The following is a 23,055-nucleotide window of genomic DNA, read 5'->3' as shown; positions in this document are numbered from 1 at the left end:
TTTATTACAAAACTTATCAATCTTAATTAATCACTTTCAAGTTTCAAGTAGGGATGAGCAGAAATGCTGAATACGAAATCTGAAATGAACGGATTTTGCCCGTCACGTTTCGCCTTGAGATTCATTGCCATTATTACTATTCTTGTAAGACAATCGTACTATTCTTGGAAAAATGTGTGTTAGGCATCATAAACTACAGAGCATTTGGTGACCCTGAAACAGTTATATTCGAGAAGACTTACAGTGAGTGTGGTTAGAATATGTTCCAGTTTTAAATCAATCCCTTGCGCTACCAGAATGAGTGTAGGTATAAGAATGGTGATGCATCTTTGTTATAGGAGCTCAAATGAACTTTACATAAATGGAAGGAGGAACTGAATTTTATTAAGAAGCATAAAATCTATGTACAGATAAGGTACTGGTTCTGAGGTTATGAAAACTACGGGAAAAAAAAACAAAGATTTAAAGAAGAAAACGACCCTCCATTTATATTTGTATATATCATTACAACATCACTCCTGCCACAAAAGCTTTTTACAGCCTGAAGCTTTAACTACAATCATCCCTCAAACAGAGTAAACTCGTCAAATGTAGAAAAACAAAAAAGAAGCCCTAAGAAGAAGAAGTAAGAATCTATATATATCCTAATTTTCTGGAGCTAAAACCCATTCCCCAGCGTTCCAAAGAAGCAAAACTTTTTCTTTTACCTTTATTGCCCTTTCTTTTGTTGTTAACTAGTATAACCAACCAAGACTATACATATATAAAGATAAGAGGGGCTAAGTAACCTCATAACTTTATATTCAGCCCTGAGAGATCATCCATTGGTACTTCAAGCTCCATAATATCAAAATCATCGTCATCATCCATGTTAAACCAGGAGCTTATGTCACCTGGTTGCGCATCAAACTCCGGACCTCCTAAGTTATCTGGTATTTGCAGCTGAGAGAAGTCGAATATCGGCTCTGTATCCTCCTCCAAATTATCATGCTCGCCGTTTGCTTCAGGTAATGGCGCGTTGGGTTGCTCCGGGGTCCTAACAGATGAAGATATCTGATTTGCTTTCTGCTTTGGTTTTCTTTCACCCTTGTCGTTGGACAGGGAAGGCCGGCCTATCTTATTGGTCCCGCTTCTAGATGAAGCATGCCCTTTCCCATCTCTGTCCCTCTCACTTCTCTTTCCCTTCGTACTGCTCGAGAGTTGTGCCCCAATACCAACATCATCAAGCAGCAACTCTCTCTTCTTCACCCTATTGGACCATGCTGTATCTTCTCTTCTTGTCGTTTGCTCTAGTACAACATCAGAACAATTGGCATAGTTGTTCTCCAAGTCCTGCCCAATGCGTGCCAACGAAGAAGAGCTTGGCTGTGAGCCAACAATGGGTGCTGTCAAGGAAAAGGCATAGGAATACAAGTTAGCCGAGCGGATACGTTACTTTAAAAGAGATTTCTTATAGGAAACAGATCGTACTTGAAGTCGACGGATTATCATCCGCAAGAGGATCTTCAGCTGATGACAACCGGGCAATGAACATATCCTTGATTTCAGGCTCACTGAAGCAGCTTTTGCCTGTCTCTTCGAACTGACGGCATCGTTCAAGCGTCCTTTTAACAAAAGCCGATGCAGCCTGCTTTGATATCTTGTTAGTTGAATTCTTTCCAACAACTGTGTGATGACGCCGACTTGCCTGTAAAAAGAAACGAGAGACGGAGTTACCAACCCAAGAACCTTGGAGTTGAAGCAATGAGACTATTTCAGGGACAGTCAGTTTTACCTTGCTCTTTTCATATGCCCTTTCAATGAGTTTATCATAACCGAGCTGATCTAACTCCCTATGTAAAGGAACGAAATACAGATCAAAAACCGTCAGATCATAATCCAAATCCACAAAAAGCGGAGTAAGGAAAAATTCATACCTCTCTTGAATTTCTTTCATCTCTATGGCAGATTTTAGTAGCCTATCCACCATCTCTTTCTTCTTACAACCCTGAAAAGATAACATAGAGAACATCAAAATTATATTTTTTCTGGGGAGGAGAAAACATGGGACATGCACATATTTGCTTTTTTTTGTCTTTTTGTTACAACGGTTGCTTAAGAAACGCCAGATACTAGGCTTCCACAATAAAATCAAATATTTGACGAGAAAAGAGACCTCCTTGCAGATGGCCTCCTCCAACTTTTTTATTTCGTCAATGATTCCTTCTTCCTCCACGTTTGAGATACTAGGCTGTAAGAAACACGTGCAAGAAACTTCAGCAAAAAAAGTAGATAGCAGTAACAAGTTTCTCGATAGCTAAGAGGGTGCTAGACTTTATACCATTGGTTCTAAGGATATTCCAATAGACTGAGCTTCCAGATAAATCTTTTCATCTATCCCCAATTTATCATACGGAATGTCTGAGAAGTCAATGGGTGAATGATCTAGAATTTTGCCATTGCAGTGGTAGTAGGCCGACTTATTAAAGCCATTGAACAGAATTGCAGACGCACCATCTTCTGATTCATAATCATCATTGTTTCTAAATCCATTATCATTCAGAACACTGAATTCTGAGTCTTCATCAAGATCATGTATGGCCCCAAATCCATCAACATGTACATCTTCATTTATACTCATCGAGTCCTCCGAAATCAAAGCTGATAGCAATCTATGGTAAAGTGGAGAAGCCTTGGAATCTACACTGCTAGTTGCAAGTTCCTCAGGATATAAATCACGGCTATCAAAGTCAGAGGATGTCAGCACGGGTGAGGAGGGACCCATGGAGAAGAGTTCTCCCTGAAAATTTGGGGGGAAAAGACAGTATGCTTAGAGCTCCGATTAGCTTCCGTAACGCCACAAATATTTGATATTTTACCAAATCACATATTTTTTAACAAATCTAACAGACACTTGACGCCGTTTTTTACTTATTTGGAATTTTACTGTTTCCTTAACATTTACATTAGAGAGGTGCAGCTATATACGTAGGGAGCAACGCATGGTGTAATCATTTCTAAGTATAAATTCAAACCCTAATTCCCTCATAGCAAAAATGTAACGAACTAGACTATTACAGTATTAATTCAGGATGTCAGGTGTGAATAGTTATGACCCAATAAAGATATATCTTTCAAATCCATAACTATGATATCTGAGAATGAAGTAAAAAGTGTTACTTGGTGTTTCATGAAATTGATATGATCATCAGATATAAAGCAAAAGTAGCGCTCCATTTGCTTCCAGAAAGAGTTGGGAAAGTTCTGAGCTGCAACGATGACAAGACAATTCAGTCTAGAAACAAAAGTTGAGTATACAACCTAAAAGTCAATGAGAAAACAGTATCTTACCAAAATTTACTGCTGAGTTAACAGCCGCTTGTAGCTCCTCATGGCCATCATTTGAACCGGCTAAGAAACGTAATAAATCCACAAAATAAAGGGGAAAAAACAAATATATATTCAGACAAAAGAGTAAATTCGTTTTAGACTGAACTTATTTTACCTTGAAAATCTAGTGGTGAAGCATTTGTTGCCGTAGCTCTCTGACGTTCGTAAGTCTTGCGACCAGACAGTTTCCTAGTGGGTGGACGACCCAACTTACTGCAAAGAATTCACGAATAAATCTATGAGATAAACAACATGGAATCCAAGAAAATTTCAAACACATAACAAAGAAAATTAGATACTACGTGTAAAATAAGAACGGCCCGGCCCCTACCTTTCACTCTTGTCCAAGATAGTTCTTGCACTGCGCAGCTGTTTCGCTGTTCCAACATTCTTAAGTTTCTCTACTCCCATTGGGTTGAGAGACCTTGTGGAAGAAAAGCCACGGCCCGTCCTTCCTTGCCTTCTCACACCATCCCCAGTCTCTTCACCAGAAGCAGGCTTGCTACCTTTTCTTGATTGTAAACCAGGGAAGGATGCTTTCGGGATATTTTGTGCAGCTTTCCCATCAACCTCATCAGACTGTTTCCCCTTGTCTTTAGACTTGATCTCAGGGGGACCAGATTCTTCACTTTCTGACAGAGCTGCTGTGGAGAAGCTGTTTTCACCTTTCAGTCTCAATTGAGGAGAAGCAGCTGGCGAGCGTTTATGAAATCCAAACCCATTTTCACTACAGCCACCATCTGAAATACTATCTGAGTAGGCTTCATCCTTATTAGAAACAATCGGTACTAAATTCGTCCTTCTTGCTGTACGGGATATCTTTTGTGGTCTTTGACTTGCCCATTGAGTGACAGGTGGTGACGACGACCGATTTGATGTCATGCGCTTCCGATGTGTAAGCGGGGTTGACAATTGTGGAGGCTTATTCGTACAGCCGGAGATATCCCAGTCACCTGGGGATGGAGTGTTGTGGAGTCTTGGAGACAGTTTCGGAGGTAACCCTGATCCCGATCTAGGTCCACGAACTGAAGCATTTGGTTTTGTGTTTGAAACCAGACTTGACGAATTGAACTCATCGTGAATATTGGACCTTCAAAGAACACAACAGAGTAATAAGTACATAGAACAATGATCAGAGAAAACATCAGGAAGATGATATGGTAAACTGAAATCTTATAATCAAAGGTGAGTGTGATTGATACAAAAGATTTAAAATGTGTGATTATGGGTATAACACATACTTGTTGACAGCCCTTTGATTCACCCTTTCCTTATCTGAACCAATGGAGCGTTCTCTCTTCTCAATGTACAAAGAACTATGATCAGAATCGAGCCCTGGCCGTGGAGAATGCCCAGCCAAGCTTGTCTGCGGAGCGAGGTTATCAGACCTACTATATCCAGAAGTTCCATTAGCAGCCGCTTGCCTACACATATATTTTAAAAACGGGAGACTTTAACTTATAGATTAACCATTAAAGTAACCAGAATCCAGCTGCTCGACAGGAGGTGAGAAAATAAAGTAAGTAAAACACAATAAAGTTATCAACTAGATCAAGTGGAAGGATCCCAGAATAATTTAAACCCTTGAATCCATAATCTGCCCCACTTCAATAGATTAGATAATCATCTGAATCACGGTCATTTCTAATCAATCATGCAGCTAAAGAGAGAGTGAAAGCAATTAATAGAAGTTCATGACATTAGCACTTATGCTTATTTTCCTGATAAATAATGTATGCTAGCTAAGTACATCTAAGCAAAGTAACTCTGAGAACATGGCAACAATCAACAAAAGAGAATACTAAGCATCAGCATTGGACAATGTATCTGAAAACTGCACCAAAAAGCTATGGTATGCAACAGGTCATACCTTGACATGTTCGAGTCACCATTCAATCTCGTCCGGGAGTCACACATTGGCTTCTGTTGTGTGCCCTGCCTCAAATCTCGATAACCATCAACCACTTTACTTGAAGCCAGGTTAGGATGAAAGTCCGTTTTAATACAGGAGCGTTTTTTCTTCATCTTTGACTTTTCCCAACCATCAATACCAGCTGAAGTTCGATCTTCACCCTGAACTGCATTATGATTTGCCGGCCGCATTATTTCCTTATCTCTGTCTACAACAGCTGACTGTCGAACAATATAATTGCTTCGAACATCCATCTGCACCACAAAATAAAGAGATTAAAGGTTTTTGAGCAGCAACAATGACGGACTTGTTATAAAACCCTAAATTTAGAAAATAACATCAAATGCAAATTTTTACACACTTCTATCAAATTTAAAACAGTTAGTTTCATCGTATCAAATATATTCAGGTCATAGCATTCCTTTATCTAACACTTAAATTTTCATGCAATTCAACATAAATGAAAATGACTACATTTGGTAGCAAATTGCTTCAAGTAACAAAGTTTCTATACCTTACGGTCCTTATCCAAAACTACAATTGGTGACCAGTGCCCATTTTTCACCAATAACTTGTTCAAACAATCCACCGTCCCAGTAACCAGAAGCATGCAATAAAAATCCAGACACGAAAGTGCAGTATAGCAACAAACCACTCGGTACGGGCAATACATTATTCACTAAAGGAGGTTTGTCAAAAAAGAGTCAGGAATTACCACGGAAGTACGTGTTCGCTTATTTGGAACGCCAGTTCTAGGCCGTTCATCCAACTTCTGCGGGTCAAGCTCAAAACCACCAGCCAGGGTCTGACCTTGAATGCCCATTTTACCTAGGCCTGATCCTGATACCAAGCGTTCACCAGAATACCCTCCTGGTCGAGACCTCTTCTTTGTAGGCACACTTGGGAAAAACTTGTTAAATACAGAAGAAGCTTCGTTGAAAATTTTTACGCGCTCCCTGTGACAAAAAGGGTAAATGAGACAAAAGAGTACTTCAAACATAACTAACTTGTGGTAGTTAAACTACCTGGCCTTGACATTATTTTCGCGCAGACCAGCCTTTAGTCTTTTGATCTCTTCTGGTATAGGAGATGGAATTAACTTCCCTTTCAGAGCTACACTAGGAGACTCATCTTCATGTATTCCAAGAGCAAGATTAGCATGCCGCTTAAAGTCGCCTTGACGAATAGACTTGTGATCCGCGGCAACCACCTTAGGATCAAAACGCAAACACTGAAAGAAATTTGTTACATCGGTTTGTGCTATTGGTGAAGTGCCCCTCAACATGTTTGGATGAGATGGGACAGGATGTTCCATGGACTCACGAAAGCTACTTGATCTTTCCATCTGTGCACCAAAGTTCGATCTGTATGGAGGCCTATCTAGCGCAGCGGAGGAATAATCAAACTTCCCAGGTGCTGACATTCCCTCAGCCCTCGAAAGTCTTTAGGTTTTCTTTATGACAAGCCGTAGCATATAAATGCTAATTATTCAGCTCTCAGATAATGTATTTAGCGTGCACCTGCAATGTGACAAACCGAACATAAACATCAGTAAACCCAACAAGTCTTTGCCATGAGAATACTTGAAAGACAAACAAATCCCAGCATGTTTCATGTCGAACTTAAACATGAAAATAATCAAGGGAGTCAAGTGAATCATTTGATTACCACAGTCCAACTCTTAAAAAAGCCATATGCAGAAACACAACTCCAATATCTAGACCCAAAATACAAACACAGGTAGAATCTATGTGTAGTTTCAGATAAATTTGACTTCTTCAAGCAGTCAATGCGTACCTTAAGCTTCCTAAGCATATATTCATTATGAACTTAAGCCAGAAACTGCAAGAGCCATGCTCATATCCATAACAAAATAGCAAAAACCCATCTTATCCTAAATACTGAAAATAACTAATCTATACCAAGTTAAGAACTAAAACCAATAAAAGAACACATTGATTGATCAAATCATCAATTTTACACAAAAATTTAAACCTTTAAGCAGTAGAGATGCTAACTATTATTCCCCTTACTAATATGATAATATCCAGATGAAATACGCCTAAATCACAGCCAATCTGCAGAGTCTAGTAAGTAAATAGATTCATGAACTTAGCACAATGGCAAGCTCTAAGTAAAAATTTGAAACTGATCAAACCTAAAGATTGATGATTTTCAACATAATAACACTTCAATTACCAATAATAAGCCCTAAACTGAATCAATTATAAGAATTTGAACTAGAAACAATCTTCAACGAGCAACAACAATTCACCAGAAATCAAAACCCTAGAATCCGGATTGAAGTTCGAAGACTGAAGAACCGAATCACCCGTACCTCGAATCAGAGAAAGCGAAGATTAGATCGTTCCGTAAAGAGCTCGAAAATCGAAATCAAATAACGTTGGAGCAACGGCCATGAGAGGAGGAGGACGAGAGATCGAAGGCTTCGTTTTCGTTGCTGTGTTTTTGATCGGCGATGAAACGCGAAATTACGTATTTACCCGTCGTATAACCCCTGAGGTAGACCAATACATTCGCCTTCTAAGGTGAGAAGGTAAGGGTAGATTGGTAAAATACGACTCCGATCAAAGATATGTGCCTCTCTGGCAGATTTTACTGTTAAACAGATTAATCTTATTATGACGAAATTGTTGTGTGTTTTGATAGAGAAGAGAACTAATCTAGGGATTCGATTTATACTGTTTTTTTACCAAGAGTTGCAACTCTTTTTAGTCAGTGAACTTATAGAGTAAGTTATTTATTACATTATTTGAATATATTTAGGGGGGCTGGATATTATAAAGATGTCTATTTATGATTGATTTGAGTACTTCTATAGATGAGAAGTCTTATTATATTCAAGATCTTTCAGATTTTTAAAACAAGTAATGAAAAATATAGCCTTCTTAAAAAAAAAAAGCAATGAAAAGAAAAATATAATCAAATGTAATAATATTTAGTGTATATATATTTTTTTTTGGTAGATTGATTAAGGTAATTTGATCCATGATTGTTGAGAAAAAATAGTAAAATTACAAGATTTTTTTAGTGATACGTGTTTGTGTTGAAATGAATATTCCGGATTTTTATAGATTTTGTATCTGTAAAGTAATGAAGATAATACATAGGTGATAACTGTAGGTAGGTTTTCAATGTTTTAATGTGTCAAAACATAATCTAACCATCACATACCATTCACAGTAGATATCACTCAATGGTACAACTTGAATAGGGAGGGATAACAAGTCTAGCAAACAATAATATGACGTTTAAAAAAAAGAACCTTGATTTGGATAGTAAATAAAATTTTGTGTAAATCTGTAAAAAAAAAAAAAACTGATTTTACAATTTTAGGAGTTGTATTCAATCTAGAAATATTGATTTGATTTTTAATAATTTTAGGTGAACTGAAAATTTACTATGATTTTTGTTAAATCATTCAAGAATCTAATCTAAACTTCTGAGCTTTGATTTTTTTTTTTTTAAACTTCACCCGAATACTCTAAAATGATTAGAATAATCTTAAAATTCACAACTAAACATACTCTTAATAATAATGGATTTCACAGGAGTTTATCAAATAACAAGTTCAATAACACTAGATTTTTTAAAAATAAGTTTTATATTTGAATAAAAATGTTTGAACATGTTTGTTTTAGTATTAAAATTTTATATTTGTATTAAAAATGTCATTTTGTCAGAAGTCCCCAGTTCAAATTTGATAAGGAATGACACAACCTCTAGTTTTCTTATCATTTCTTCCTTATCAAATTTGAAATGAATTGATACATTTATTAATTAGAGCATAACGATATCTACAAATAAAAACAGAAAAGATGGTGATCAAGTAGCAGATAATTTTTAGATAAAACGAATAGCAGTAAAGTTGAAAAAAAAAACGATTTTTGGACCTTGTAACAATAACGAAGTAAACAGTGGCGGGAATCAACGGCTGCAAACTGCCACAAGGAAAATGGCCGTACAATAAAATACATGACCGGCCAATTCTGTGGAGTAGAAATATATTGTACGGCCGGTTTAATGCTAAAATTAAACTTGGTCAATAAAATAAACCAAGGCCTGTTCTTTTCGTTGACACTGCCGCAGCGTCCAGCGGTTAAAATTATAAAAGGAAAACAAATAATCAAAGGCATCAGCTTTCTAATTGTTGCAGCTGGACTTATAAGAAACACCCGTTTTCTCCGGTTTTTGTGTCGCTAGATTTTAGAGCGTCATCAAAGTCTTTGAATTTTCAGCCGCTGTGTTGTTTAGCGTTATCAATCGGCGGCAGGTTTAACTTTCGATTCTGTTTTTTGTCTCTGTTGCCATACCTCTTTGAACGCTGCCGCTAGAAGCAGCGGTGATGAAACGAACATGGGTTATCCAGTTTAATGCTACATTCATTTTAATGAGACCCGAAAAAATTTAGACCAACCTGTGAACATAATTATGTTTATGTATCGATTCAATAGCCAAAACACTTTGTGTAATGCGCCACGGTCTCAGTCAAAGTCTCTTCCCTCATAAGTCATAAGCAAAGTGCTTACATCACCACCAAACAAAATACTCCATGATCAAGCTTCACAATACAGTCATTAGCAACTCTGCTAGCAAGTTCCTGTCAGCTCTAACAAGATCAACCTATTTCGAAAGATCAACCAATACATATAAAACAAAGAGTATTATGAAATCATTGTAAGACTCACTTGTCCTCTACTAAGCATTTCTGACTAGCTTCTTCATCGTATAAATGTTGTTTGTCTTTCTCTCACGGCATAGCCTTACCTGAGAAAGATACCACTAGAACCGGTCCTGACATTTTAAAGACTAGAAGCGGAAAAAAAAGTTGGCCACATTTTTATAAACACAAAAAAATTTATGTCATCACATGGATTTGAACATGGGCTGCCTGGTAATTAGGGATGTTATGTCATGGGTTAGGGCCCAACCCTCTCTAGTGTAATATAAACCCAACCCTATTTTAACCCAACCCTATTTTAACCCTTCTTTAATTATAGGGTTAGGGCTGGTACTAGGGTTAGCCCAATTAATTTTTATGCAATGTAATAATGTTTTGTATATCAAATTTAATCAAAGTTTACATGTTTTTAAAAACTCAAAATATGATTATATAAATGAAAAAAGTCTCTTTTATTCATTTTTGTTCTCAAATTCAAACTATGAAATTAGAAAAACCAAAGTTTACATGTTTTTATTCATGAAGTGTAAAAATCAAAGTTCCAACTTAACTTTATAAAGTGTAAAAATCAAAAACAAGAGAGATGGTGGTGTAAAGCAAAGCTCCACTCACAAAATCTCTAACACTCGTTTCAACTTCCACTCCACTCTGCAAAAACAAGAGAGATGGCAGTCACTAGAAGTTCTAGTCTAGAACAAACATGAGACAACTAAAGATCAATTTCAACAAACGAAAAGAACATCCAAAAAAAAAAGATGAAACAAATGTCATGAGCTAAAGCAGTCACAAACTAATAAACAAGCATGTGAACTACAAGAGTATGCAGTCTGCAAAAGAACTCAGATCAACAAAACAAGTACAAAAAATCCACAACGTAAAACCCACAAAGAACACAAGTTATATTATTTTGTTACAGAACCCAAGCTACAGTCTTAGACAACAAGATACAAGCCTATAGTCTACCAGACAGCAAGATACAATCACAGACAGCAAGAAACAAGCTAAAGCAGTTTACAAGTTACACAAAGAGCTAAATTCATGGAAGTTACCACATGTTTGAATCTACATTTCCTGAGCTACTTGCTCTTTTATTAGCATCCTCATCATCATAATCAAAGTACTCCTCAATGTCTCCTGCATCAAGTAATCAAAGAAATCATTCAAACAATGAGTTAACCAACAACACTAATTCTTAAAACACTTAATTCAAAACAAGGAGTTTACCTTCAAACTCAACAAACCCGCGTAGCCAGTTTCGCGTACATATCAATGCTTGGACAGTTTTAGGGAGGAGACGGTTTCTAAAAGGACTCAAAAACCGACCTCCCACACTAAACGCAGATTCAGACGCAACAGTAGTAATAGGGATGCTAAGAATATCACGGGCAAGCAAAGCTAAGTCACCATATCTGTGTTGCTTATCTTTCCAGTAGTCTAACACCTCCATATCTGAGAATGCCGAAATATCAACCTTAGTATCAGCCAAATACATGTCCAGATTTGTCCTTTCGTTGTTTGAACCAAACTGGATACACCTTTCAAGCTCAAGCAGATCCTATATTCAAACAAAATCAGAGATAAAGAAGCAATTAGCGAATTATTAAGAAGTCAAAATAAACAAGAACTTTATGTCAGATACTTACATCATCGAAATCATCTTCAAGAGGAGATTCTGTAAGGAGTTCATGTGGAGTTTTTCTTGGAAATTTGGAAGAACTTTCTGATGACTTTGAACTATACTCTTTATAAAGCAACTCCAGGCTCTTCCTCACGACTTCAACCTTCTTCTCAGAAGTTCTAGGATCCAGCTTATGATAAGCTTCCTTAAGCATCTGCAGCTTAATCCTTGGGTCTAGTACTGCTGCCATAGCTAAAATAAGACTGTACTCGTCCCAGTATTTAGCAAACTTACTTTGCATATCCACAGCCATTAATCTTATCTCATTATCCTTACACCTTGCATACCTCCTCAACAACAACTCGATCTTCCATACTAGCATGAAATAAACACTGGCTGTTGGGTAGTTGACTCCAGAGAAGTATGTTGTGATTGTACTAAATGGCTTCAAGAAGTCTCGAATCTTCTCGCCGCGATTCCACTCTTCTTCAGAAGGCAAACATTTGTAGTTTCTATCATACAAATGCAGATTATCAAAGGCTTTACGAAACTTGAGAGCTCTCACCAACATCTCGTAAGTGGAGTTCCACCGTGTGTCCACATCCAAAGACAAACCAGCACTGCTTTCAATACCAGCGCTCTCAACACACGTAGCAAAAGAATCCTTCCTTGAATCAGAAGCTTTCACATACTTAACGCTCTCCCTAATGTTCACCAAAAGACTAGAACCTAACTCTAACCCTTTCTTGACAATCAGATTCAAAATGTGGGCGCAACACCTTACATGGAGGAACTTTCCATCGCACAACAAGCCATTCCCACTCTGCAGACGATGAGTAAGGATCTTTTGCATGTTATCATTAGCAGAAGCATTATCTAAGGTGAGGGAAAACACTCTTCGCTCTAACCCCCACTCCTTTAGGATATCAAAAATCTTCTTGGCTATTGCTTCACCGGTATGTGGGGGTTTGACATCGCAAAATGCCAATATGTGACTGTGTAGCTTCCATTTCTCATCAATATAATGAGCAGTGAGGCAGATATAACCTCTCACTTGGCTACGACTCGTCCACAAGTCAGAAGTGAAAGACACACGACCTTGGTAACTTGCAAACATTTCTTTCAACTTCAGCTTTTCTATTTGATATCTTTTAAACACCTCCCTACTTGCGGTTTGTCTACTTATAGGCTCACATTCTGGATTAAGATATTTATCTCTCTCCCTAACCTTTTCGTATTCTACATAGCGAAAAGGAAGGTCATGATAAATTATAATCTCATAAACCATTTCCTTATCAACTTTGGGATCATAATCAACAACTTCGGTTTCAGGTTTTTCTAGACAAGAGCGTGAATGGCGATTCATTGTTGAAGTTCCATGAGTCCTATCTATAACTAACTTAATACCACAGTAGTGACACTTAGCCCTTTCTTTACCATCAGACTCTACGCCAACCGATGTAAAGTGTAGCCAACACTTAGAAGTCTTTTTACGTACCTGTCTAGGCCGTTTAGCTCTTGGAGCTCGTGGAGCTCGTGAAGATCGTGAAGCTCGTGGAGATCGTGGAGCTAGTGGAGATCGTGGAGCTCGTGGAGCTAGTGGAGATCGTGGAGACCGTGAAGCTAGTGGAGATCGTGGAGACCGCGAAGCTCGTGGAGTGTGTGTGTGTCTCTTTGGACATTGAGTATGTGTTGACTGAGCAGGTTCATTGACACTAAGATCATGTCCCTCTTCTTGGGAGTCTTCATCTTCATTATACTCCAAGTCCATCAATTCGTTTTCTGCCTCAAGAATTGCCATTCTTTGTACAGTTTGTGAATCCATGCTGCAGCCTGCAATAAAAAATAAAAATTCTATTAGTACTTTGCGATTCTTTGAAGCAAATATGATTGAACACATGGAAGAACACAAACAAAAAGAACAAATATTATTCATATACTGTAAATGTTCGAGCTTCCCAAAAGATGTCCAATAGCTTTTCTAAAACGGATTGGTTCTTCTGAAGCAAAGCAATATAATATCAGTTTCCTTTTAATGAGTCACACATTCACAAGCTAGACATAAAACAAAACTGAAAGAACAGAAGCTAGTCACATAACACATTACAAGAACAGATTCTCCAAGGACACAAGTAACGAACAAGTGTGATTAGGAAAGCTATGTCTCAGTTTTATTTGCAACTCTAAGATCACAGTAGCTTTGCATTTAATAGAGTAAATTTTATAGAGCAGAAACTGTATTCTTCAGTTCTCTGAGTTCTTGATATCAAAAACACACACAACAAAGCATCTAATTATTTTTTAAAAAAGAATGCTGACGATTACTTCTAAGCTCAACGTACACGTACACAACAGATCAACGCTCCCTAATAACACCATTACATTGTCAAAAGGGAACATCTAAGCAAGGACTCATCTACAACAACAACTAGAAATCTACAAGTCTAAGAGAAAATAACCCAGAAGATCGAGAGATACCTTTGATTTCGTTTTCGTTTTCGTTTTCAGAAGATTCATGTGAGATGGGCCATCGATTTCGATTCAGAACAAACTCCTAGCCTTCGATTTCATTTTCTTCATAAGAACATATGGCCTTCGATTTCGATTTTGGACAAACCCCTCGCCTTTGATTTCGATTTAGAACAAACCCAGAACCTTTGATTTTGATTCAGAACGATCTTTGATTTTGATTTCGATGTCGATGACTGAAAGAGAGATAGAGAAATAATTAACCCTATTGGTACCTTAGAGTAAAATTAGGCGGCCCATTCTTAACCCACATTAAAAAATATGGGTTTAGGGTTATAAATTTTCATGCGGGCCGGGCTAACCCTTTAGAAATGAGCCCACGACAACATCCCTACTGGTAATACAAAACCTATTACCTAAGAAATGAGCCACGCTACAGACATTTTCTCTGAAGTTGTGCCGATATTTATATTATTACAAATCGGCTAGAAGCATGTGCTTCATCTGCTTCTCCCAAGGGGCTCTGGATACCACATTTACAAAATAACTTAACTGCTACAACTATATGCATACAGGTCTGATTTATTACAGTAACCAGAAAATTTACAGCAATCTTCTACTGTATTTTTGATTTTTATTAGTTTACAAAAGATAAACCAAACCGCATAACCCCCTTCTTTTTTTTGTCCACCACATAAAACTTTACACCACCATATATAGTTACATGCATATACGGCAAAAAGAAATTACAACTCCGAATGAAAATGTTGTAGAAAAAATCCCCAATAACGAATCAACATGATGCATCAATAAAGGCATTAGAAAACCGGACTCTTGATTTCCAATCGCGAATCGCAGACCGGAGTGTATTGTTCGGTGTCAGCTTGAAGTGGTCGAGCTTTTGTCGAGTCACTGGTGAAACATTGTGTTTCTCAAACCAGGCTAAGATCGCTTTCTTCTCGTACGTGAATCCATCAGCTGCAATCTCTGGTTCCTCCATTAGCTCCTGTTTTTCAAAAGATAAAGAATCATATGAATTTTGGTTGTTAAAATCATACACGAAACGGGTAAGCTTTTACTCACTCGTAAGATAGGACAAAAGTAATGACTTGGTGCACGCACGTTGCATTGTTCTTTCTTTATTTTTGAGTTTGCAGTCTCTACAAGCCGTTTCAAAACGGGTATAACCTCTTCTTTAAGATCCGGTCTATCTCGGCACCGAAACTCCGCACACTTTAAACCAATCCGTGCCAATTCCTCGGTTTCTGCCAAAGGCCAATCCGTAACAGACTTGTCTAGCATTTCGGTTAATGTTCCTTTCTGTACAGCATTTTCAACTGCGTGTACAAGCCCGTTGGGCTTACGAGCCGTCAACAACTGAAGAATGATTATCCCAAACGCGTAGAGATCAGATTTTGGTCTAATCGTTCCGGTTCGATGGTACTCTGGGTCAATGTAATGCAATGTACCAGCAAGAAGTGAGTGTCGATAGGTTGTGATATTATCTGGTGCAACATCCGTAACCAGCTTAGCTAAACCGACGTCTGCGATTTTACTCACATAGTTCCGGTTTAACAAGATGTTTCCCGGTTTTAGGTCGCGGTGTACAATTGGTTCCGGTTTAGAGCTGTGTAAGAAGGCTAAACCACAAGCTACCTCGAAAACCACCCTAAACCGGATAAACCAAGGCAGAGGCGGTTTATTTTTTTGGTGAAATATATATTCCTCGAGGCTTCCATTTTCCAAATACTCATAAACCAGACAACCATTCTCCGGACAAGCTCCGAGGAGAAGAACCAGGTGTGGGTGTCGGAGCTGGCTTAGAACCTCAACCTATAAGAGAAATATACCAAACCAAAAAATGTCAAAACCGGATAAGAACCAGAAGCTTAACCAAGATCCATCATCAAACATAAGCACATTTTTTCCACTATAATTAAAAAAAAAACTATAAATAAAGATTAGGTTTTTACTCTAGTTACCTCTTTCAAAAACTCTTGTTTCTTCTCCGGCGTATCTAGCCTGACAGCCTTAACAGCAGCCGGAGTACTATCAAGACTACAGTGGTAAACTTTTCCGTATCCTCCTTCTCCGATCACTTTCTCTGGGGAGAATCCTTCGGTGGCTGTTATTATCTCCCCGACTGTGTACTTCCTGTACCGTTGATCGGTTCCTAAAAGCTGATCGATCACTTTCTTCTTCTCCAAGTAAGTCCTTAAAGCATTTACCTGCGCGATTTGTCGCTGACAAAACTCCCTCGCAAGCAACGCTTTCGCTGTTTCTACCTCTTTAACAGCCTTCATGTACCGCTCTTTCTCCAGCACCGCCGTTTTTCTCTGCAACTCTTCTTTCTCCACGGCACTGTTCATTCTTTGTGCGTCTTCCGAACATTCCCGCGCTAGCACCTGAACCTAGCAGCACCCCCACGAGAAACACTTTACTTGAAGAACAAGCAAGATTTGAATTTTCTTGCTTTTGACTTTTTTTTTTTTTTGATGTAGATTTATTTTCAAATCACTAAATAAAATCTCTAAAATATTGATTTCGAGAAGTAACATATTTCATTTTCTAACTTGTTGGCTAGGTTTATTTTATAAAGTCAAGCATGATTGTTTTATAAAAAATGCTTTACAAAGAAAAAATAAATGTACCTAAGGCCATTTCCAATCAACCCCTAAGAACCTATAAAATTTCATGTACTTTAGGTTTGGACGGCCATCATATACATATGTACCTTGTATTTGGTGGAAGTTAGCTGTTCACAAGTTTGTTTGTATTTAGTGACCGTATTTTCTAACTCTTTCTTCAAACGATTGACCTCTGCTTCAATGTCAACCTATCAAACAAACACCAAAACTTCAAACTCTCTCTCGTCCTTCTTACTGGTCTCATCACTGAACCAAAAGATGATATTAATTTACCTTCTTTGCTTTTTTAGATGTTGCAGGTGGTCCTTCGTCGATGTTCTCAAGATTAGGTTGGGGTTGGGTTGTTTGATCAAACTCCAAGTAATTTAGGTGTGGGATATCTGATGCTCCACGCCGCCTTACAATCTCTGAAACTTTTGTACTAGTATCCTTACTACTTGGAGGTGTTTTGAGTTGACTATAAACTGTTGATCTCAGCTCTTTAGCCGATACTGACCTCCTCGTGCCTGGCTCTTTAACACCAAAATAAGAAGAAAAAGGTAGAATCTGAGCTTTCAAAGAGATCACATGAATCTCTAATTGGTTATTGCATAGGTTCGGTGCAACTTTCAACGCCGACTTTAGTCTTTAACTACATCATCTTATATCATATCGATCTCCAGCAGATATTTTATATAATTTACCTATGGTTTCTCGATGATCAGACAAATTTTGAGACTGTACAGTGTGGAAGCTAGCCGCCCCGTCTTTCAGGTAACCGCGGGCGGACGCAGCTGCTTTTGGTCCTGTGGACGGCCCTGAATAATTAGACAGTTAAAATTACTCTCAAATAATACAAAAGAAATATTTTATCCCAGAATAAATAACACAACAACAAAAATCACAAGATTAGATGCATCAAATGATAAGAATACACATATATTTAATGTTTACGATATAATTTTTAGAAACTAGAGCTTAGAAGTCTGTAGAAATTAATTGGGGAATACAGTTTAGGGTTTAGTATTGAAAATTAGGATAATAAATAGTTTTTTAAAAAATATATATTGAAATATTTATTACTATTCAATTTATTGTTTATTAAAATATTTTAGGTTGGGTACTGAACCTAGATATTTGATTGAATTTGAAAGAGCTAGTTAGTTTTTTTATTAAATTTAGTGTTATTCAATTATGTATTTTCATTATTTTTACAAATTTTTGTGTTACTTGATTAAGCATTATTTGTAATCATTCTTATAAAATACCTTAACTTCTAGTACTATTCAATTTAGTAGTTTTTAATTATATGAAATATTTGTGTTATTCAATTTTTGTGGATTTTGTGCTATTGATATTGGTAAAGTATTTAGTGGAAAGTTTACTATAAAAATGTAAAGAACCAATTGTGTACTAGGTTGGGATTTGTAGATAATTCTTTATATTGTATATCTATTATGTTATGTACGTAAAGATTATTGATCACTATGATACGGTGGAATGTAACTTTTTTTTATAACTTTAAAAAGTATATTATCGTCCTAGAAAATTACAAAAATATAATATCCTAGTTCTAGGCCTGGGCATTCGGGTCGTAGGGTCGGATTCGGGTCGGATCCTTTCGGGTCCGGGTCTTTCGGGTCTAAGAGTTTAGGACCCGATAGGGTAATTTCAAATTTTCGGTTCCGGATCGGTTCGGGTCGTGCCGGGTCCGGATCGGATCGGGTCTTAGATAGTTAGACCCATTCAGGTAATTAGAATTTATCGGTTCGGATTCGGTTCGGTTTCGAATCGGGTTCGGTTCGGGTTCGATCTAAAAAAGACCTAAAAATACAAAAAAATATCTGAAAATATTTATATATCCGAAAATATTCAAAATTTATGTTTTTATTATATTAAAATGTGTATATATACTAAACTATGCGAAATATAACAACAATTCGTTGTCTCCTAGTGGTTGACCCCCATATTCTCTAGACAAATAACCCGTCTTCGATTCTCCCTTGATGCATTTTATTTAATTTACATTATTAATTCGGATACCCATCGGGTTTCGGATTCGGGTCGGGTCGGATCCAAGACCCGCGGGTCCTCTACAACAAGACCCGATAAGGTAATTTGATCGGATCGGTTCCTACCCGAACCAGGTTTTTTTGGATCGGTTTCAGATCGGGTCTTCGGGTCCTGATAAAATGCCCAGGCCTACCTAGTTCATGTCTCAATGCACGGATGAACCTCTTCGATTATTTTCCTATCAAATTTATTAATAGATGACTCATGACAATAATCTTTTATATTCAGATACAATGCTATCTTTTACATTTTACACAGTGATATTAAAATGATCGAGTTTACTATTTTTTGTTCGTCAATTTTTTTATTATCAAAGTTTTTATTCGATTGTTTCTTTAAATGACTTTTTATTGATATATAAATGATTAGATTTTTATTATTTTCACTATTAAAATTTTATTTGAATTTTAGTATACATAGATTCAAAAAATTCATGGAAATTATAGGAATAGGTTTCTATCAATTTTTTTTGTATTCCCTTAAAATCTAAAACATAAGAATTAGACAATTGCATACTATGAAATCAATTATTTATGTCTTTAACTTAATTCTTTGAAAATCAATTTAATTCTTCAATCCAATACCACTATCTAAGAGTATTCAACTAGGATTTTGAGGTGATTTATTATAAAATGTCAAATCCAATATTATTCAAACGTGGATTTAAAAAAAAAAATACTTTAAATTTAATGTTATTGAACTTATCATTTCATAAAACACTGAAATCCACATTTATTGAACAAAATTTTAATTAGAGATTTCACAGTGCTTCAAATATTTCTAAATTTTTTGATAGAAGTTTCTTAGTTATAAAAATAAAAATCCAAATTTCATAATTTTAGATGAAATTCTAGAATGTTTTAACAACAAACACACCAATCTCTCCAGTTCATCTACAATCATAAAAAAATTCATTAAAATCAAATCACTTCAAATTTCATATTCAATACATTCCCTTAGTGTGTTAAGTATTATTTTGTGATTTTTCTATTGTTTGCTATTTTTATGATAATTTTCTCATGCTATTAAAGAGAATTGCCTATAAAATAAATATTTACAAACACATAATTTTGTTTTTACCTGCGTTGATTAACGGATTCATAGATTTTGTAGTGATCCTGTCTTTGCACACAATGTATACTTCACATGTTTCTGGAGCGTATCTTAAGACAGTCAACGGTACTCCTGGGCCTTTTGTTATCCTAAAGCAAGATTAACGGGTCGGTTAGTGTAAATAACCGTGTTGTTTAAGGAAAACTTAACCACACTGAACTATGTAATGTACCGTGTGAACATGCTTGGCGTGAATGATCCCATAACCAAACTGTTAACTCCTGATTTGAAGATGAATCGCAGAAGCGCTTTTGCAGGATCATCATACTCTAGCAACAGAGTTTCTACCTGAAATTGAAGGTTTTATAATTCAGGGGATTTACAGTTTGACCCTAAAACTTTTCTACGTTTAATTTGTTCTGAAAATGAAATGAACGCACCTTGCTGCGACTACTCCTCTTGCACATTTTCAAGAAGGGAACAAAGACTGATTCATGTTCTTGTTTCACTTCTCTCACATACATTTCCACCAACCTCTCCTCCACTTCCTTCAGCGGTAATCTCTCTCCGGCTGCAACAAACACCATTCTCATAATAATTAATTGGAATATGATTCAGTTACCATGTTATCAACTCATGCATGTTACAAAACAAATCTCTGAATTTAATCAAGCAGTCCACACTCTAAATGTTTTACAGGAAAACATATTTCCCTTTTTTTTGCCAAAGCATATTGCCTTTCGTATTTGGCTTATATATGTTTTTATGTTACATTTAATTCAAGTGGAAAATCAAAGAAAAAAGTCAAAAACAGAAGCAGGAAACATGTGAAATGTGTTGATTGAGAGACTTACTAGGGGTAGGGATAGTAGTAATTGTGGGGATGACGTGAATCATCACAAATCTATCAGCCTTAGGTAAGAGATTATCCACGGCCCACCGTACTGCGCGGCGGCTTCCACCGCCGCCCAATTTATCTCCGATCATACCCTTCACGGCCACTGCCACAAACAACTCACCCTCCTGCGCCTTTGGACCACCGCTGCCGCCGCTCATTTCTAGACCCTTTTAAATCAACATCCCCAGCATGTAAATCAATTTAATACACATGGCTCAAGTAACCCAAATATGTTTTTTTTTCTTTCTTTTCTTTGTGACGGATACGATTTTGTTTCCAAGTGGATTGGGAAATGATGTTGCAGAGATGGGTATTTCTCTGATCACGGCTATATTGTATTTTTATGTCTCTCTGTATAGATATTTAATTTTTTTTTTCTTTTTTTTAAATGAAATATTATAATTTCTTCCCGAGAACGGGCATTAAGATTCGATTACAAGATTCGACTCGAACAAAATACCAAAATCAAACAACTTCTAGCTAGTTTCGCTCGACCCATGTCCCCGGCGCGTTCTGCTAGTTCGAATTCATAATCATCAGGCATCGAAAACCGTTCTCACCATCAACTTAACCCACGGGAAAGAGAGATTCTCCGTGTTGCCACGGATGCCGGGGTCTTCCCGGGTCATTTCCAGTGTAGCTAGCTTCCGATGATCTTGTCTCTCTTGCAATATCATCCTTCAATGAAGCGCGAGCAAACAATAAGCGAGTGGTCCGAGAGACCCGTACCTGAAGAGAAACGCGAGACCGAACAATACACACGCTAATGCCACTCCGAACCTGCAAGAAACGGGTTGTAAACCCTGCTACTCCTTGACCTGAGGCCCCAAACCTGCACAATTATGACACGCACACCACCACCAAAGTCCAAGCGAAACCAAAGGTGGTGCTGGGATGTGAGCGTGACCAAGCGTGGCACCATGACGGCCAATGACTGATGAGAACCGCCACTACGCCTGAAGCTGTCGAGAACCGAGAAGCTAATATCTGTGCTGCTAAATCCACCTCCGGTACCGACAGAGATGTAACACCAATCTAAAACAGAGGCATTCTCTTCGAAGGCCGTCGCCTTAAGAGAAACACAAACCAAGGAGACAAGTAGAGGAGAACTGAAAGCGCTGAGGCATTGCAAGAGGGCATCGGGGAGCCATAGACGACTACCCCTTGACTCCTCTCACAAGACCTTCACGAGCCACAACAGAGAGAGAGCACCATCACCGCCTGCATACTCATCGCTCAAGACTCGTCACCGTGGTAATGAAATCCACCGGCACGCGCTTTGACTAAAGAGATGAGAGACCGGTGATTGACGACGCCGCCAAGAACCGAGAATCACCCTCCGTAGCCGCTTGAAACTCTAAGGACCGAGGCAGAGAACTACCGAAACCAAAGAGAAGCAAACCGTCCTTCTTCCACAAGCGCAAAGGAAACAAATCGAGATCTAGAATTGAAAACCGACCTCAATCTTGAACCCAAAAAGCCGACTGCGTCCACGAACCACCGCTCACCCTCCTCACCGAGAGTCCAGAGAAAGCAGAGAAGCCGTCGGAGTCGAACTCCTCTCGAGCGGAGCAGACCCCGGAGCCAAACCCTAACCCAGAAAATCGAGCATATCGGAGGTGAGCACCATAGTCGGAGAGACAGCAGACAGAAGAGCTAAGAAAAGCGAAGGTGAAGCCTCCGACGCCGGATTGAGCGCTCACGCGCTGCCGGAGCCGGAGCAAACAGAAGGCGAGTGAGTTTGAGTCTAGAGAGAAAAACGGGAGGAGAGAGAATTTTAGATAGTTAATCACCAAGTGTTGATTACCAAGTGTTGATAAATAAATTAATATATGAATGATAATTAGTGAGAAATGTATCTATAATAGTTATAATGGTACCCATTTATTTTCGCAAAAAGTATCGACATATTTTATATAGATTAAGAAAATTACAAAAAATATACTACTATGTTTTTATTTACACAAATTTTAAGTCGTTCTTTTATTTCTTTTAGACTTTATTTCTTTAAATTGTTTTCTTTTATTGAATGACTTGCTTTGTTGACAAAAAAAGAATGGCTTTCTTTTCTGTTTCTTGCCAGTTTTTTTTTTAATATTTTCTTTCTAGACACCTTTTTTAATGGGGGCGATTTTAAATTAGGAAGGGATTTGATAAGTGTGTCAACTTGTCTACACATCAATTGCGGATGCTACGTGTTGTTTAACGGTATTCTTGTAATTGATGCTAGTCATGCTAAGAAAAGTGGTTGGCATTAATTTAGATCAATTTTACAGGCCAAACATTGGCTGTGGTACCATGAATGATAAAGTAGGAATTTCTTGCTCTCAGATT

The 23,055-nt window shown here is 37.6% G+C and overlaps 2 protein-coding genes across 4 annotated transcripts; both read right to left on the bottom strand.

Annotated features, from left to right (window-relative positions):
- Nucleotides 1-358: 358 nt before the first annotated feature.
- On the bottom strand, nt 359-7,886 carry LOC106358284. Of its 3 annotated transcripts, none has more exons than XM_013798032.3 (15): nt 7,620-7,886; nt 6,307-6,801; nt 5,997-6,237; nt 5,240-5,535; nt 4,611-4,793; nt 3,701-4,459; nt 3,485-3,582; nt 3,331-3,381; nt 3,160-3,248; nt 2,321-2,779; nt 2,156-2,230; nt 1,917-1,987; nt 1,775-1,832; nt 1,471-1,687; nt 359-1,385 (listed from the first exon to the last, which is right to left on the bottom strand). In XM_013798032.3, the coding sequence occupies exons 2-15, from the start codon at nt 6,702-6,704 to the stop codon at nt 790-792; spliced, it is 3,591 nt and encodes a 1,196-aa protein (XP_013653486.1). In that variant the 5' UTR covers nt 6,705-6,801; nt 7,620-7,886; the 3' UTR covers nt 359-789. The 3 variants fall into 3 exon arrangements, with proteins under 3 accessions (XP_013653486.1, XP_013653485.1, XP_013653487.1); XM_013798031.3 differs by having other exon boundaries at nt 3,331-3,390; nt 7,620-7,885; XM_013798033.3 differs by lacking the exons at nt 6,307-6,801; nt 7,620-7,886 and having other exon boundaries at nt 3,331-3,390; nt 5,796-6,022.
- Nucleotides 7,887-14,729: 6,843 nt separating this feature from the next.
- LOC106358283 (U-box domain-containing protein 34-like) lies at nt 14,730-22,528 on the bottom strand. Its single transcript, XM_013798030.3, has 10 exons — nt 20,678-22,528; nt 20,264-20,394; nt 20,056-20,171; nt 19,851-19,972; nt 17,402-17,515; nt 16,992-17,230; nt 16,805-16,906; nt 16,053-16,481; nt 15,154-15,903; nt 14,730-15,076 (listed from the first exon to the last, which is right to left on the bottom strand). Exons 1-10 carry the CDS (start codon nt 20,877-20,879, stop codon nt 14,864-14,866), a joined length of 2,418 nt encoding a protein of 805 aa, XP_013653484.1. The 5' UTR covers nt 20,880-22,528; the 3' UTR covers nt 14,730-14,863.
- Nucleotides 22,529-23,055: the final 527 nt, after the last annotated feature.

This window comes from Brassica napus, chromosome A7 (genome assembly GCF_020379485.1).
Source record: "Brassica napus cultivar Da-Ae chromosome A7, Da-Ae, whole genome shotgun sequence".
NCBI lineage: Eukaryota > Viridiplantae > Streptophyta > Magnoliopsida > Brassicales > Brassicaceae > Brassica > Brassica napus.
This window is presented reverse-complemented; position numbering and strand designations above follow the sequence as displayed.